The sequence below is a fragment of the Crocuta crocuta genome, unplaced genomic scaffold (genome assembly GCF_008692635.1).
Source record: "Crocuta crocuta isolate KB4526 unplaced genomic scaffold, BGI_CrCroc_1.0 scaffold111, whole genome shotgun sequence".
In the NCBI taxonomy this organism is placed as follows: Eukaryota; Metazoa; Chordata; class Mammalia; order Carnivora; family Hyaenidae; genus Crocuta; species Crocuta crocuta.
Genome location: NW_027527611.1, coordinates 1,685,388 through 1,702,655, shown reverse-complemented (window position 1 = coordinate 1,702,655; position 17,268 = coordinate 1,685,388). Strand labels below are relative to the sequence as shown.

At 46.1% G+C, this 17,268-nt stretch overlaps 1 protein-coding gene across 1 annotated transcript in view; it reads right to left on the bottom strand.

Annotated features, from left to right (window-relative positions):
- CSMD1 (CUB and Sushi multiple domains 1) overlaps positions 1-17,268 on the bottom strand; it is a 1,564,948-nt gene that overhangs the window by 612,563 nt on the left and 935,117 nt on the right. Inside the window, exon 7 of the mRNA XM_077771883.1 lies at positions 10,347-10,424. Coding sequence (XP_077628009.1) covers positions 10,347-10,424 — 78 coding nt within the window. The remainder of the gene's footprint in view (positions 1-10,346; positions 10,425-17,268) is intronic.

The following is a 17,268-nucleotide window of genomic DNA, read 5'->3' as shown; positions in this document are numbered from 1 at the left end:
CTTAGCCTCATTTTAATGAAGTAAATTCCATCTGAGCCTTTCAATAGAATGAGTATAAATATAAAATCATGAAAAACACAAGGTTGGCTTTAAATTATTCTAGTTAGAGTTTATAGATACAGAGGAGAACATTAATAGGATATCTGCTTATTTGGGTTTTTTTTTTACGAGATTAAAAAATTATTATCTGGAAGGATGATAATCCTGGAGAAAAGTGCTTGTATATTTTACAAGAACATCCAAAACAGAGATTTTTTTTTCATTTATCAAACAAATGAAAACAAGAAATGAAGTTATTCATTCAACTAAAGCAAATTTTAGCAAGCCACTGTGATGTAAAAAGCATGTAATGAAAAACTAGAATTGGGTCAAAATTTGCCATGAATAATTTTTGTATGACTGAACGTAAGGAAAATGGCCTGTGGGTGGTTAGTGGCATAGATGAGGTCCGCACCATACTCTGAGCGTACTCAACATGACCAGCTGCGGGTAGACTGCAGATCAGTCAGCAAATAACTTCTTCACTTTATAATAGGATTCCTTTTTCATTTCACAGAATATATAACTGTTGTCATTACACGATACAGTTACCTAACACATTTGAAATTCTTCTCATTCATTTCTATCTCTTTACAGATAACAGATGAATCAGACCTTCTGAGAAGTATGCCTAACTATAACTACCATTCTTCCCAATGTCAGAAACCTACAAAGATTTGTGGAATATTTACGCATGCATTTGCACGAAATAAAAGCCGTAAAGCTTTTCTTGGGGCAGGGGGTGTATGGAACATTTCTTCCATGCTAATTACCAAACTCGAATGTGAACTTAAGCTATGATTTTCCCAGGGACACAATGAAAGTATCTTGTTTGGGTGTTACATCTTTTATACTATTTTATATGCCTTTCAGTTTGACAGATGAAACTATAAAATAGGTGACTTCAATAAGCAAATTAAGTTCCCTGCAAGCATTCTAATAATAATTGCAGCAAGCAATGCTTGCAAAATATGGTGCTTTCTGTCTGCAAAACACTACTAATTACCCAGTTTGTTAATCTTAGCTTATCTCCTTGATTTGCCATATATTTTCACATATGTATCTTAAAACACAACTTATTTTCCTTCCCTGGCATAAACTTCCACTGAGCACATCTCCCCATATTCTACTTCTTTATAAAAATAATGTAAATGCACTGAATACCAGGGACAGGATCGAGTTAGCACCGCATCAAATGAATATAATAATGTGCTGTGATTAAATTATCTGATTTACTCCAATTAATGTGATAATTACTTGGGATAGAATTGTAACAAAAAAAATGATGAGCACTATTGAAGTTAATATATCATCACTATGTTTCTTTGGTGACTTAATAGCAAGGCCATTACATTTTGCAGGCAAGGCAACACAGTGACTCAGGGAAAGAAGCTTGTCCATTCCAAACCCTAGAATACATGGTCAAACTGGAAGCAAAAGATAAGGAACTTTGAAAAAAATTCAATAAGAATTTGTAAAATATATTTTACTCTCTATTATTTGAATTAAGCTTTATTTCCATAATTTAAATTCCCTTATTTTAAGATTACTATAATTCATTTGGATCCCCATGAAGATATCCCATCAGCTGTGGGGCTATGAATGAGGACATTTTATCAGCTCCTCGGCCTCCTCTGCACAGGCCATTTAAACCACAGGACTCACCACTGCAAGCAGCCTGTGACCCCCATGGGGTCATGGGGTTCTGGGACTGGGCCCTCACACCTTCTCTGCTGAGGGCAGTCAGGGCAGTCACGAGCCAGCTGTCCCTGTCCATGCCATGTGTGACTGCAGAAGCCAGAACTTACTTCAATTCCCTTTCTTTGATAGAAATCTATCAGCTAAAAAATTGAGAAAGAGAGACAGAGACTGGTTCTGCAAAAGGCTCTTGGAAGGCCATGAAAATATGAAAATATTTGGGGAACATATTTGTGAACAGCATTTTAACAAAGGATGAGCATGTCGAATATATAGCAAACCCTCAAAACTCAATGGGAGAAACAAACGAACAAACAACAAAAACAATCCAAACAGCAAGTGGGCAAACTATGTGAGCTCCCGTTTCACTGGAGAAGGCGCACAGATGGCGAACGAGCACAGGAAACGATGTTCAACATCGTTAGCCATTGAGCAAATGCAGATTAACACCATAATGAGATATCACTACCTCCTTATCAGAATGGCTAATTTTCTTTAGTCATAACACCAAGTGCTGGCGAGGCTGCTGGGAAATGGGCTCACACATGCATTGCCTGTGAGGCTGTAAAATGACACAGGGACTCTGGAAACAGGTCTGGCAATTTCTCATACATCAAGACATGCAAATGTCATATGCATCCGGGTCATATGTGACCCAGCAATTACATTCCTCGGCATTTATCCAAGAGAAATAAAAACCCATGGTTATGCAGAAGCCATTCATAGTGTTTTGTTCCTAACAGCCCCAGACTGGAAACAAACCCCACATCCTTCGGCAAGATGAAGGTCAAACAAGGCAGGAGCGGGGGAGCCACGGGACACCACGCAAGGAAACAGAGCACACTTCACACACAACACTCGGGTGGGTGGCAAGGACGGTGCGCCCGCAGGTTCTGGTCACAAATGGTTACATGCACGACGGTCCCAGTTGTGAGGTACCCTCGAAAGAGCACACTGACAGGTGGGGAGCAGATGTGTGGGGTGCAGAGGGAGCAGTTCTGTGCCGTGGCTAGAGTCGTTACAGGAACCCTCACTCGTGATACAAGTGCACAGGGCGGCGCACACACATGTGCAACTGCTGAGGTCGAATCAGCTCGGGGGACGTTCCGAAGTCACTTCACCTCCAGTAGGGGAGGTGTTACCACGCCCGGTCAACAGTGCAGGTACAAGCCCTCCTTGCAGACTTCACTCAAGTCCCTGGGAACCTATCGTTATTTTGGAACAAACAGTCAAAGAGAGAGACTGGCAGCAAGGGAGACGTTACAAAGACACCGTGCGGGGCACATGACGGGTGTTCGAGTCTCGAGGGTCACCTGTGAGGCAGGTGGGCATGGGTTCACCTGGCTCTGGCGCGAGTCGGAAGGAGCCGGGTCTTCTCCGCAGGCCTTCCCTGAATCGCCGAGGGAGCTGCGAGCTTGCGCTCCGCCATCAATCCAGGCACATCCAGGACCTACGCTGCTGCTCCTAGTTTCCATGTTACTGAACACGCTAATTGCCTGCCTTGAATTTAACATAAATTATCAGCATAATCACCGCGTCCTGGTCAACATGAGTTCATTTATCTAAATTTCTCATTCAGTGAGGCAAAGTTACCAAGTCTCTCCCCCAACACTGGAAGTCCATTTCAACGTTATGATTCTGGAATGCTATAAGCACTCAAAGGACTTAATCTGAAAATATTTTCAGTTTTCTCCTGGCACCTTCAAAATGTGATTTAAATAATGGGACTTAAGAGATGTGTATTTTCATATTTCTTGAATTCCCCTTGATGTTCTGAGCACTTGACTTTTAGCTCCAGCTCTTTACCGTGAGGCTATTTAACTCAATGACTCAGTTTCCTCATGTGTAAAATGGAGGGCTTTCACTGACTTCATAACGGAGTTACCATGATTAATTATCTTCCTCTTTAGCTTCTGACAGTAGTTACTCGCTAGCAAACATGCCATCATGCAAGGTAATTTAATGCCAACAGAAAGGGGATTCTTTCTAAGCGCTGCTGGAATTAGTGTCCCTGTGCCCACACGTGACCACCAGTAACCCCACGCCCCTCCCAATTAGTTCGGGGGGGTACGCTGCTTTACAACATTTGATGAAAACACAAACCCAACACGGGACATACTGGGCTTCTCAAAAACCAAGAGACAGAAGTGTGAGGACGCACCCTGACCTCTCTGAGCTGAGGTCACCTAGGAGCACGCTCACATAAAATACTGCATTCGCGAGTCATTTTGCAAAGTGAGTTTTTTCCCCTTTAGTTAATCAATGACGCTCCATAACTGTACGCTGAAATTACTGAAAAAGCATTTTACTTTCTACTAGGGTTACAGTGCCATTTAACCGTCTATAATGCAATCAGGCTCTATCTTGTTTTACGTATCTTCCTGGTTGCTTAAGAAATAATCTATGTAAGTGGTGTGTTAAATAATTGACGAACCACCTCCTTCTGCTTCTAGTAGCCATCAATGCTGTTCTTCCCCAAGTTTCCAGACAGCTCTCCCCTCTGCAGCAAGGGTTTCCTCAGCACTGTGAGAGATATTTTAGCTCCCGCAGTGACAAAGGCCTATTTAGAAACTGCAAGCATAATTTACTTACCTGATTTATGAAGCAATTCATGAAATCTAGTACTTTCGTGCTACATGAGGATGGATTTTTGTTAAGAAAACAAGGATCTTTCACTATTGCAAAACTCCCTATTATTACATTTTATGATAGAACACAGTAGATTGGTGCAATTATCCCTCGTGTTTTATTAAACCTTTATACAACTGTTAGAGGTTAATGGGGCTATCATTTTTCCTACTGTCAAAATCTGCTTTGAAGCAAGACCTGGAGCACTTAGTGCCGGAAACCCAGCGTGGGGAGAGCAGGCATGGCTTTTTCGGGAGCGGGATTACAAATCACCCTAGTCTGCAGCCGTTCCAACAAATCACCCCTAATAATAGACAAGAAGGTCCCCTAAAAACAAAGCTGGATGATGAGAGCACTGCGGGCCATTTAATGACGAGTGTAGTGACGCTAACGACAGTATTAGGAAGCAAGACATGGTTTTTGGGGGCATGGACAAAGCAAATCGTGTTGATTTCTGAAGATGACTCACATAGGTGTTAACAGAACAAGAACACATGCAGGTGCCTGGGAAATCCTGGCCAGGTGACACGCATTCCCAGAACAGTCTCAGGGCGGAAAGCACCCGGCATCCCGCACAGCTGGTGAGATGAACAATGAGGCTGATTCTGTTCCCTGCACAGCCTTGCCCAGAGTTCAGATTACCTGGGCCTTCTGGTCATTCATCTCCCTGCACGCTCACCTTCCCTCGCCCCTCCCTGCATCCCCGCCCCCCTCCCCAGCTCTGCACCAAGGGGACAAGTGTGAGGACACCGGCCATCCTGCCCCTTTTGCCGCATTCTTTACATGGCCCTGGACCAGTGGGGACCGCCCTGAGCCACGACGGCAGCCGGGGTGGCCTGCCTTTTCTTCACCTCTTGTTTTAACCTGGTTAACGAGAATCCCTGGTTTCTGACTTCCCAGCTTTCACTAGTCATGTCTGCAGAGAGAAGGCTGATAGGAGAGCATTCCTGGGCTGGGCCCTCAGTGGGAACGTCACAAAGCTTAGCGTCCAACAAGAAGGCAAGACAGAAGGTTAATCTCTTTTCTTCTCTGCACATCAGAACATAAGAAGAGAATACTTCACACGAGTTTACCCCATCTGCTTTTATAGTTTTTCAAACGTAAGAAAATAAAGACTACGAATGTAGCAATTATAGTGGTAAGTGGGTACACGTAGTATGACTCCAGGCAGACAGAAAATCATTTATAATGGTTAGATTTTAGAAGATAGATTAACCAGTCACAGCATGTTAAAAAGGTGAATCAGACATTATATAGTTGTGATTGTATTTTGAGCTGCATAAAGCAGTTAAGACATCATTATGCCATGTCATTCTAAAAGCAGAAATACAAACATTTTAAAATCTGCCTTTCCAAATAATTATTTCAGAGTCAAAAGAAAAGCCAGAGGTAAAAAATGGAACTACTTAGTATCATTACAGAAGACAACTGATCAATTGCTTTTCATTAACAGAACTGTCTATTTCACAACTTGGACTATTTTGTTTCAGGTATTTTTTTTCAAGGGAGAAAACAAATATTGATTATCCATAGACACAAAGGCAATGAAATAAATGGTTTATAATCAAATGTAGAAGAATCCTAGGGTCATTTATTTTATAATGGTCTGTTGTTATTTTTACTCAAAGGTTTATGAGATAACACATTATATTGTTCAATTTTTCCATAATGTTTTCTTCTATTTTAGAGTAAACAATGAATCTGCATCAATGTCCTACCCTGCCTGGGTATCCGCTGTTGTAACCACCGTGCTCAGAACATAGCACGTGCAGTCAGTTCATCTGAGTGAGTTAACAACACATCAATGTGGAGTCTGTAAGGGCATTTGTCTTTAACTTTACAGAGGGAAACAGTCTCTAGCTGAAAAACAACAACCAAGGTTTTAGTTTACCTTCCTCCCTACAGATCTGTATACTCTGGAGTTAGAAGGGCACTAGGGGATTATGTAGCCTCCTGGCTCTCCCAGTGGGGTTGCTAACATTGTATCCCACCTAGGAGAGCAAGATGCAGAAGAGGAAGAAGACATTATACTATGTCTACTGTTACACCATTTAAAAATAGGCAGTGGCAACTTAATAACCACTTGGTATCAAGAGGGTCCTTTCTCAGAAAGGGAGCCCTGCCTGAGACAGCAAGGAAGCTCGCATGGGACCTTCACCGAGCTTTTCCCAGATGCCCTTCTGTGGAGTGGTGTGCCCCATTTATGTTGCAATCTTTCCAAAGCTCAAAGTGATTAGAAACGTAGAGCGATAGGCAGAATGAACACCATAATTACCTTTGAGATTTTTTGAAAACACTTACGAATCGATAATGAACAAAGCTGATGAAAACACAAACTTGTACATCATTCCATTCTACAAGGTAATGGAGGAAATCAATTGCCCTCATTATGTAGAAGGGCTGAACTATCCCCACTTGCCCCACCCCCACCCCCCGTACTGTGTGATCACGTTTGCGCACATGAAGGATGGATGTGAAGGACTAGGGGGTTAACTGGTAAGGTGAAACCAGGGCTGGATAAAGAAACTGACCAACAGAGATTCCAGAGCAAAATTCCCAAAAGATTCATCAACCGCTTGGAGAAGAGAGGATGTGTAGGGCTTCTGTTCCACAACACGGGGGAGGGGGAAATGAGCCTCTCCTCGGGTATGCGGTCAGTGAACACGTGCCGAGCGCGTGTCAGCCCGGGCCGTCGGGAGGGGGAAGGGCAGTGTGGGACCCACACAGGCCAGCTGGGACGGGCTTCCTGAGGACAGCCCCACCCCCACGGAGCGCAGGTGTAGGACGGAAACGCGCGCTGACCCAGAGGGAGGTGGGCTGCGCAGCTGAAAGATGGGCCCCGCGATACACCCGAATACGGGCATCGCTTATCTACCCAATGAAACGGGGCATCTGCTTAGAAGCTGTGCTCCGGCCACCGCCGGTGGGAAGGAACCCCTAACACACCACTGACACGTCCTCACTTACTCTCGCCGCGCATCACGGGACACAACGCCTCGGTCCAGCACTGTGGCCACCTGACTGCTACCGTCGTATGAGCCTTCCATCACTAACCCACCAATCCCCGGAGGGAGCCTGCCAGACCCCTCTACCCCCAGCCGGGCGCTCTCTCTTCCGGGCACCGGGGGAGGCCTGGCTCCCTCCTGCCGGGAGGCACGCTTCCCTACTTTGTCTAGTGCTTCTGTCCACCTGTTTCTCTTTGAGCCCCTGAATCTTGGGGGTAGTTGGCCCTGTGTGGGTGATCAGAACAGGGCCCCCTCAGGAACAGATGCCCGCCCTGGAGAATAAAGGAAGGCAGGGTTATTCACTAAGGGGTTGCTTACATCAGAGTCACCCAGTGCCTCACGGCTGGGGTTTGCTGATCGCCCATCACACGATATGTGTGGAGCAGGCCATCTGTAAACACCTTGCTTTATCGATCTGACCAAATTAAAACTTTAAGTTAAACATTGACGGGGGGCCTGGATGGCTCAGTTGGTTAAGCGTCTGACTTTGGCTCAGGTCATGATCTTACAGTTTGTGGGTTTGAGCCCCATGTTGGGCTCTGTGCTGACAGCTCAGAGCCTGGAGCCTGTTTCAGATTCTGTGTTTCCCTCTCTCTCTGACCGTCCCTTGATCACGCTGTCTCACTGTCTCTCTCTCTCTCTCAGAAATAAATAAAAAACATTAAAAAATCTTTAAAAAATTAAACATTGATTACAAAGTTATTGTTTTCCTTTCATAAATGACGAAACCTGAACTTGGCTACCCTCCGTACTTTTACAACCACGGAATCCTTGTCTTCAAAGCCCACGTCTGTTTCTCTAGGAAACACAGTACATGATTTTCCAGCTAAGCCTTCTGTGTAACAGTTTATTATTTACTACATCATAGACCTCAGAAGGCCCTCAGTTTCTTTAATTTTTCCTAAAAATTAACTTTCATATCTCAGGACCGAAACCAAACGTTTAAAAAAGTACAGCCTACTTTTTCACACCAAATGGGTAATTGTGCCTTTGTCGCTTGATGTTCAGATAAGGACAGAGAGACCTTGTCTTTACGAAGAGAGCTTCTGCCTACATTTTGCTCTCGCAGAGAAGCTCGGGGTTGGACCTAATAGTGACATGACGGAGAGGTCTCCCTGCCATGTGGCTCTATGTTACCGTGGGTCATCTCCGCAGGGTGTTCAACTATAAAATATATATTGTAAAACTGTGGTAAATACCACATCCCCCACCCTACTGAACATCCAGAATTAAAAGCTAGCAAGAAAACTATTAACACTTTACTAATAAAACCCTTCCTTTCTCTGTCACTCAGTTGTTTTCTGCTTTCATTTGGATTCCTTTTGTAGTCCAATTTGATTTGAATGATACTTTCCGTGATTATCAAACAGAAAGCGTAATGAAAATATTAAAGATTGATTTTGTGTGTGCGTGTGGTACCTAAGGACCTGAGTTAGCCCGAGTCGGGGAATACATCCTTTGATAGACTGAATCTTTGCGTCCTCTCAAAATTGCTTCCTGGAAATCGTAACCCCCAGTGGGACGGGATCTGAGGTGGGCCTTTGGGAGGTAATAGGTCATGAGCATGAACCTCCATGATGGGATTAGTGCCTTTACAAGAAAAGACAGGAGAGATGATTTCTCCCTGCACCTATAAGGATGCAATGAGAGGCGAGCCATCTCTAAACCAGGGAGCAAGTCCTCACCAGAACTTGAGTCTGCCTCGATCTCTGGTGTTCCAGCATCTGGAACCATGTGAAATAAGTGCAAACCAGCCAATCCCGGGTACTTGTTGTGGGGGCGCGAGAGATCTAGGACAGGCCCTTATCTGGCATCTATATCCCGGGGCCTGTCTCTGCATCGCCACCCTCTTCGGTGGCAATGGGGCAGGACCATCATCAGTCAACAGACCACGGTCTACAGACAACGAGTAGGCTACCATGCGAATGGGCTGCTGAGAGGCAGAAGGGGGTCATTCTACAAACTGATTTTTCAAAGACTCATATTGTTGATTATTTTTGCTTCCTTATTAGTTGTCGGGAATATCTGTCAGGGACAAAACTTCATGTGGAAGCCCAATATATCAGGCAGATAAAATCAGAGTTGGCTGAGCGGAGAAGCCCATGCCAAGCCTTCCATCTCTACTAAATGCCAGGCAGGGGAAAGCGGCTATGCTGCATGGATCCCAGACACTGGTTAAGGAGCGCAAAGAGATCAGGCAAATAGGGACACCGGGAAGGGGCAGAAAAAGCAACTCAACAGCTTGGAAGTCATAAAAAGAGCCTGGTGCCGGGGCAAGGACCACACGGCCTGCTGGCTGAGCTGCATTTCGTGGGGCAGGAAAACGCACACAGAGGCGAGAACAGAGCAGCTAATGGTGCTGGGGTGAGGAGAGCCTTCGGAGGGGGAGCGGAGCCCCTGAGCAGGACACGGGCACCACCCGGGAGTCCCTCAGCATCAGCGAGTGGGAGACACCTCCAGTCTTCCAGCACGCGAGAGCGCGCGCTACCGTGCGCCAGGCCCACCCAAAGGGACCCTGTATGGACCCGGTCTCTATGATATATACAGCCTTCCCTTTGGATGGACTCAGGGCTTGCCCTAACGCTGTTTTATTCTTCAGGCCATGGATGATTGAGAACATTTTAACAGGAAGACAAACGGTAAGGCCAGGCTTCTAAACCCCACAGATGCACGTGAGAGTGGAGAGGGAGGCTGGGGCCAGACGCCGGCAGCGGAACTGGGGGTCCTCCCCACGGTGACCGCGGAGGCCAGGGACCCAGCACAGATTCGAGCTGCACTTAGCGGATTCAGATAGGATAATGTCACCCTCCTTCCCAGCAAGGTGACGCCAGCACACACGTTTGGACGTAGAAGAGTAGAAAGAGGGGAAGGGAGGTACACAGCTCATGGGCCTCCTCCCCCAGGCCGCCTGCACTGTCCCGTATGCCGCCTCTAACTGACGCATCAACCCTCATACAGAAAGAAAGGAGGACTTACGGACGGAGTTTTTATGGCTGCTGTCCTTGCCGGGCATCATCTTGACTCCTCTTGACTTCAACTCAATTGCCTTTTTCACTGAAAGAAACAAGGTAAAGCAGTTAGTAGGTAAGACTCAAAAGGGCCATCACAAAACAGTGCTCTTCCCTCACGGCATTCCGAGTCCCCACTGCCTGCTCACCAACCTCTGCGAAGTGGACACGTCCTAAGAGGTTAATGATGCAAAGCAAAGGAAGCACAAGAGCGTGTGAGTAATTAACACAAGGCTATCAGACAGCAAGATCATATCTTAGAGAAACTAAAAATGACACGGGGTGTGGTTCAGCTACAACACCAGCAAAGGCGCCTGCGGAAATCACCATCGTTTCACCAAGGACTCCGCAGACCACTCTCTCAGAGTAATGTAGGGGCAGTGACTCCAGAGCCTTCCATGCTACGTCGATGATAATTTTTAGATAAAATGAAAGCTGCTCATTTAGTTATTAGTGTAGTTATTTAATGGTACAAAGTTTAGCATACATATGCTCAAGGGGAACTCATAAGGGAAATCATGTTCTGAGAGCCAGGAATAAGATGTTCATTAAAAGAATGAAAATCCTTCCAGACACTTGTTACCTAAGGACAATGCTAAAAAAAAAAAACCAAAAAAAAAGCCTATATGAGATTGCTTTCTAAGGTCATAGTCCTCAGGGTTAAATTTATGTTCTTCTTTTAGGTCCTGCATCAAACATATTAAGAAATTCCACTTATCTGGTCATTTCTAGGGAAAAAAAGTGAGGAAGCATTTCTTGGGAAGAAAATAAAAAATAGTATTTTAATTTAAATGTTTCTATTTTAAATATTGAAAATATATCCCTGTTATTTAATGAAAATAATAATGTATTAATAATTTATATTATGAATTTAATATTTAATTTGAACAGTTTTCATGTAAACAAGACTGCACCTAGTCTGAAAGTATTCAGACCCAGGTTCAAAGCTTCGCTAACCACTTGGTAGCTACGTGGTCTGGGTAAGTCACTTAACTCAGAGTCTGCTCACTGCTCTGTAACATGAGTGTGGTGGTTACTTTGATGTGTCAACTTGACGGGGGACAGAGTGTCCAGAGATGTGGTCAATCAGTATTCTGGGCATTTCTGTGACAGGGCTTTTTGAATGTGATTAACATGTAGATCAGCTAAGTGAAGCAAACTGCTCTCCCCAATCTGGGTGGGCCGTATCCAATCAGCAGATGGCATGAACAGAGGAAAATGCGGACATTCTCCTGAGTAGGAAAGATTCTTCCTGCCTATCTTCATATTGGGACATCAGCTATTGTTGATGTTGCCTTTCTTGCCTTAAGATTTAAACTGAAACATCAGCTCTCCCCGGGTCGAGCCTGCCAACCTTTGGGCCGGAACTACACCATCAGCCCCTGTGGGTCCCCACCTTCCCACTCACTCTGCATGTCTTGGGACCTCTCAGCTTCCATAATTGGGAGAGCCAGTTCCTTATAAAAATCATAGAGAGCCTACGTTCTGATTCTCTGGGGAGCCCTAACACAGCGAGCATGTGGATACAGAACACAGGGGTAGGCAGGCTGCATAAGGAAGGTGTAGACGTAATGAGCCTATCACGGTAGCAGTCTACCCAGAACATGGCAGACTCGGTACCTGACGGTGTTTGCGGTTACTTTCCTATCTCTGCATTCGGACATGTGCCCTCGCAGTGGCCCCAGGAGGTGCCCTGTGGGACTGTCCTTCCATGGCTGATGTCACTGAATCCGTGTTCCCTCTCCACTCTGCCACCACCTTGCCATTGGACTCCCTGACGCCCTGGGTAGAGGTCTCTGCATCTCTGTGTATCTGAGTCTCACAGCCCACATCTCACCTCGCTCCGCACAGGGACGCTGGTTAATAGCTTACACTGTGGGAAGAGTCTTCAAAGCCCCCATGGTGTCAATCTTACCACAACTCAGCTAGGTCTTGTACAGAACTTTTCTCGTTTTAGGCAGCACACAAGGGGCGTGGGGCACGAGAGGACTAGGGAGCGCTCCCGGCATGGGGAGGCACCTGCCTGAGATCCGCAGTGTGCTCCAGGACCAGGCTGCGCTGGGGGGTGGCAGACAAAGGAGGAACCCAGGACACTGGATGTCCACCGGCCAAGTGAAAAGCAGACTGGGTGTCGGATCTGATGGTACATAGGTACCATCACTATGGACTTGACTTTGGAGGCAATTCCTCACAGTGACACCAATATGATGGCAAGTTGGGACTATTTCCACCTAAGAGACTGATGAATCAGTTTTCTCAAAATGTTCTTATTCACAAGATATCTTAGATGATGCTGCCTGTTTAGCGGGGTACGGGGGTTCAAGCAGTCCCTTCTTGGCATAATATGAAGGGGTCTGGCCTTGGACTTTGAACTTTACCCCATTACTATGATCACGTAATCTGACAAATCACTTACAGACCACAAATTCAGTTGTTGAATGTTTCTAATGACTGTGGGTCCCTTTCCTATGAAGTTCACTAGGGGGGGGAATGAGAGTGTGGAAGTAGTTTATAGACTCTGAAGAGCTCTTCCCAACGGGGTAGTTGAGAAGTGAGTGAATTAGCCCAGCGTGGTTATGTGGCTCAAGCAGAAGGCGATGGCCGGGGCCACAGCCAGACCACGGGACCCCTAGTGGTGCAGCCACTGCTGGTGCCCGGAGAGCCCCCTTCCTGGAAGGTCTGGTCAGTGCGTACTGCTCAGTGCCAGCCCCTTTCAGGGAATGCTGAGGTCCAGACAGCCACCTCACCGCGGTCACACCCTCCAGGGCCGACCACAACAAGGACTAATGCGCCATATGCAAGTCCCGAGGGGGAGTGAGTTCAACCCCAGGTACCCTGTGCATCGCTGGGACTGTTTAGGACCTCCAGGAAACCCAGGACAGCTGCTTTCCCCTCCTTCCAAGGGTGTTAACCCCAAAGGGCGTCCCCCAGAGGGCATCCTGCTTCCCTAGCATCCACCTCCCGAGCAGAGAACCATCAAGAGGCATCAGGGGTCTTCCCTTTCTGCTCCCTCCTCATCTGACATCTTCCTCATCCTTATCTCTGTTTGGTGGGAAACAAGTAGAGCACATGCCCTCACCACAGCGTGACCTCGTCCGTCAGACTCCCCGGAACAATGTTTTAATTTGAACTGCGGAACGCTTCCACGTGCGTCACCCATCATAACCGCCATCTCGGGCTGAAGTAACTTTGTCTTGAAGTTACTCAGGAGAGAAGAGATGAATGCACAAGAAATAATGAACAGAAGGATCGATGGGAGATAATAAAGAGCATAACATTAAAGCAAATGTCACCCAAAATAAATAGATAAAATAAACAGAACTCAATGCACTCAGAAAACAAAGAGGAAGAAAAAGAGTAGCTTTCAGGGCATAACAGTTTCTAAATACATAGGTCCTACCAGGGCGCCTAATAAATTCTGGAATTTTGCAAAGAAGTGTATGTAGTTGTATGAAGGTAATTCCACCAAGGATTTTTTTTCCCCCCAACAAGATGGTGCTGTGCTGCTGAAGAGTATCTGGTCCACTGAGTCCTAATGTGTCCAACGTCACTGGATCTTCTAATTGCACAGCACTAATTCTTGGTGACATTCAAAGAAAGGGCAGTTGGCTTGGGCATTCCCCCAAGGGTCCCTCCGCCCATGCTCCCTCTTTTCCTCTATTCAGTGTCCTCCCGCCCCTCACCCCACTCTCTGCAGACCTGGATGGGAAGTTCCTCTCTCCAGAAAAGATGCAGGAGGTGAGGGAGAGGGTAGGGCAGACAGATGGGCGCGTCTCCAGGAAGACTGCCCACCCGGGGCAACCTCTGCCGGCAGCCTGAGGTTTCCCGTGGATACAAGTGTTCAGCCGTTTGTTCCCACGCCTTAGAATGGATGACAAATCCATCTCCTGATTGACAGCCATGCTAATTCTTGGGTCAACCTCAGACATATGGAGTCGGGGACTCTGGAGCTGGGCCTGGCCTTCAAGCTACAGTTTTTTAGTACGGCTACCTGGCTTTACTTTTTTGGTTTTGTTTTGTTTATTTTTGCTGCCCTTTCTCTTCATTAGTTTGTTTCGGGGGACGGGGAAGAGTTGGATAAATGCTATCACTAGAGTCTGAGACTCACGTCTATCTTGCCTAAAATCATTTCTCAGTGATTCAGATTCAGCATCTTCAGATATTATCATTACAGTGTCCTTTCCTATGAGGACATTTAATAAGGTGAAAAGTTCTAGGCATAATATTTGAAGATTAGGAGTAGAAAATATTGGAAAATATCAACAGAGGATATATTTTCCTTCTGTCCCTTCCTTCCTCCCATCAGCTTCTTTCGCTGTAATCTCTCAGGGTTAGGTTCAACCTCACTTTAGGTAATTTGGAAATTTGAGGAAACAACCACTGTATCGAAATGACAACAGTTTTTCATAACTGTTTAAAGCGGGAACACGGTAAGAGGTAAATCTTCCTGTTTCTACATAATGCAACTAACTGCCTTCTCAATCCTTTCCAAAGGGCATGTCCTTCCCCTCCTCTGTCCCAACTGGGTCCTAATCCAGCTCCGCCCGGTGCTTCCCCAGCCCCTGCCACGCCCGCGCAAGGGGACGCCAGGCCTTCAGCTGGTCCTCGCGCTCCTTAGACCTGCTAGGAAGCCAAGGCATAGCTCCTGCAGTGGGCGTCCAGGGAGCTTCTGGCACCAACGTCTGACACAACACTTCCCCGGCGAGGGAGGGCTCAGCTCATTCCAAATGATAAAATAAACTCACAACTGTTTGAAACAAAATTAACTCACTAAATACAAGGACAGAAACCACTGAAGCACCCCACAACCCACAGAGGAAACTGTTGCACGCAAACACGGCAATGACTGACGCACCTCAAGGATTCAAGGTGTGCAAATAAAGATATAAGCCCTGTTTACTGCACTTACAACTGACTCGGATTCTCACACTCTCATTAATGTTATTAATTGAACATAAATGTATATATAATATATACTATCAATATTTAAAATACTTAAGTAGACAACAGATATACAAATGAAAGTATCTGAACTTGTCTCATTCTCAGAAATATTCTTGTTCTCTTCATCTTGCAAGTATTCAATTGTTTTTTATTTAATTTGGCAAGTAAGCAGTTATATTCTATAAGCTATTAATCTTCTGTATTTAGGTTGTCTTTTTATACTGTCCCCTTAGTAAATATCATTTATTTTAAATTTCCATTTAAAAGAATTTTATGTCAATTTCTTCTTGAATTGGTAGAAATGTCATTCTCCAGAAAAAAATGGTTTTGGTTCATGGGTTGTTTGGCACATTTTCTGTTTTCCTTTATTACTAGGGGGAAATAAAAAACTTAACTTCTCTAGTATTTCCTAGAGTTCTGTCAATCTTTTTTAAAGACAAAAATAAATGTTTTGAAAATGATATATCTTGAGTAATTCCAATGGCTTGCATTTTTTATTATAAAGCTTACTTTTTCCCCTAATAACATTTATTCTATCATTTCTTAGAAATGCTTTCAAAATATTCCATTGCTTCCTCAATAGATTTAATTACCTAGCACCCCAACCTAATTAACATTTTTTCATTAGATTTAATTATTGTTTATAATAAGAGTGTTCAAAATTCAGATTAAATACACATTTAAAAAATGTTTGGAGGGGCGCCTGGGTGGCTTAGTCGGTTAAGCGTCCGACTTTCGCTTAGGTCATGATCTCGCGGTTCGTGGGTTCGAGCCCCGCGTCGGGCTCTGTGCTGACTGCCAGCTCAGAGCCTGGAGCCTATTTCAGCCTGTGACTCCCTCTCTCTCTGACCCTCCCCGCGCCTCGAGCCTGTTTCAGCCTGTGACTCCCTCTCTCTCTGACCCTCCCCTGCTCACGCTCTCTCTCTCTCTCTCTCTCTCCTAGAAAAAAAAAAATGTTTGGAGGCGCCTGGGTGGCTCAGTCGTTTAACTGTCTGACTTCTGCTCAGGTCAGGATCTGACTGATGGTTCATGGGTTCGAGTCCCGCGTGGGGGCCCTGTGCCGACAGCTCAGCTCTGCTTCAGATTCTCCCTCTCTCTGCCCCTCCCCTCCCCTGCTCTCTCTCGCTCTCCCTCAAAAACAAACATCAAAACACCACGCTGACACTCCAAAGCGAAATGTCCCCATAGTTCCACCAGGTAAGGATCAGTAAAAGTGTTAAGTACTAACTCACTTTCCTCATCTGGTTAATTAGGTTAACTAGTATTAACGTACGGGTGGTGTGGACCCTGAATCACATCTGAACGCACACCTGCTCTGATTATGGCCGGTGTCACGGACGACGGGCCCATTTCCCGGCTGAAACCAGAGTCTCCACATCCCCACGAGAGCTCAGCACCCCAAAACCCGCTGCCATGCCTTCTCTTTCTGCATTCGCCGTTTTTTCAGATGCCTTCTGCTTGATCAATTCCATTATCGCACAAACGTGCTGTTTCCTTCCCACCTTCACAAACCGAGACAAAACGAACCGCGACGGAACAAACGGAGCGCGGGACCAGAGGGCCAGCTCGCAGGGACACCCAGGGGCCCCGGGGTCCCCCTGTCCTGCCCCAGCGCGAGGGAGAGACCCNCTTCCCGGGGCCCCTTCCTGCAGGGGAGCCCCCCTGAGCAGCCCGCCCCGCACCCCGAGACTGTCGTCCCCGGGACTTGACAAGTAAGCGAGGTCTTGCACCAGGAGTAGTACGTGATGCCCAGTGTCCCACGGCCANGTCCCCCCCCCCCCCGTGGGCAGGAATCGGGGGTTGTTCAGAGCGTTGTAAGGTGCCCACAACGGGCACTAGCGCATTTGTGTCGCTCCAGAGCACCTGTGGACAGACCTTTGCGTTTCCACACAAGAGGGGTCTCGGAAGGCTTCGCTGCCTTCTGGACGGCGCTGCCTGCGCGTGGG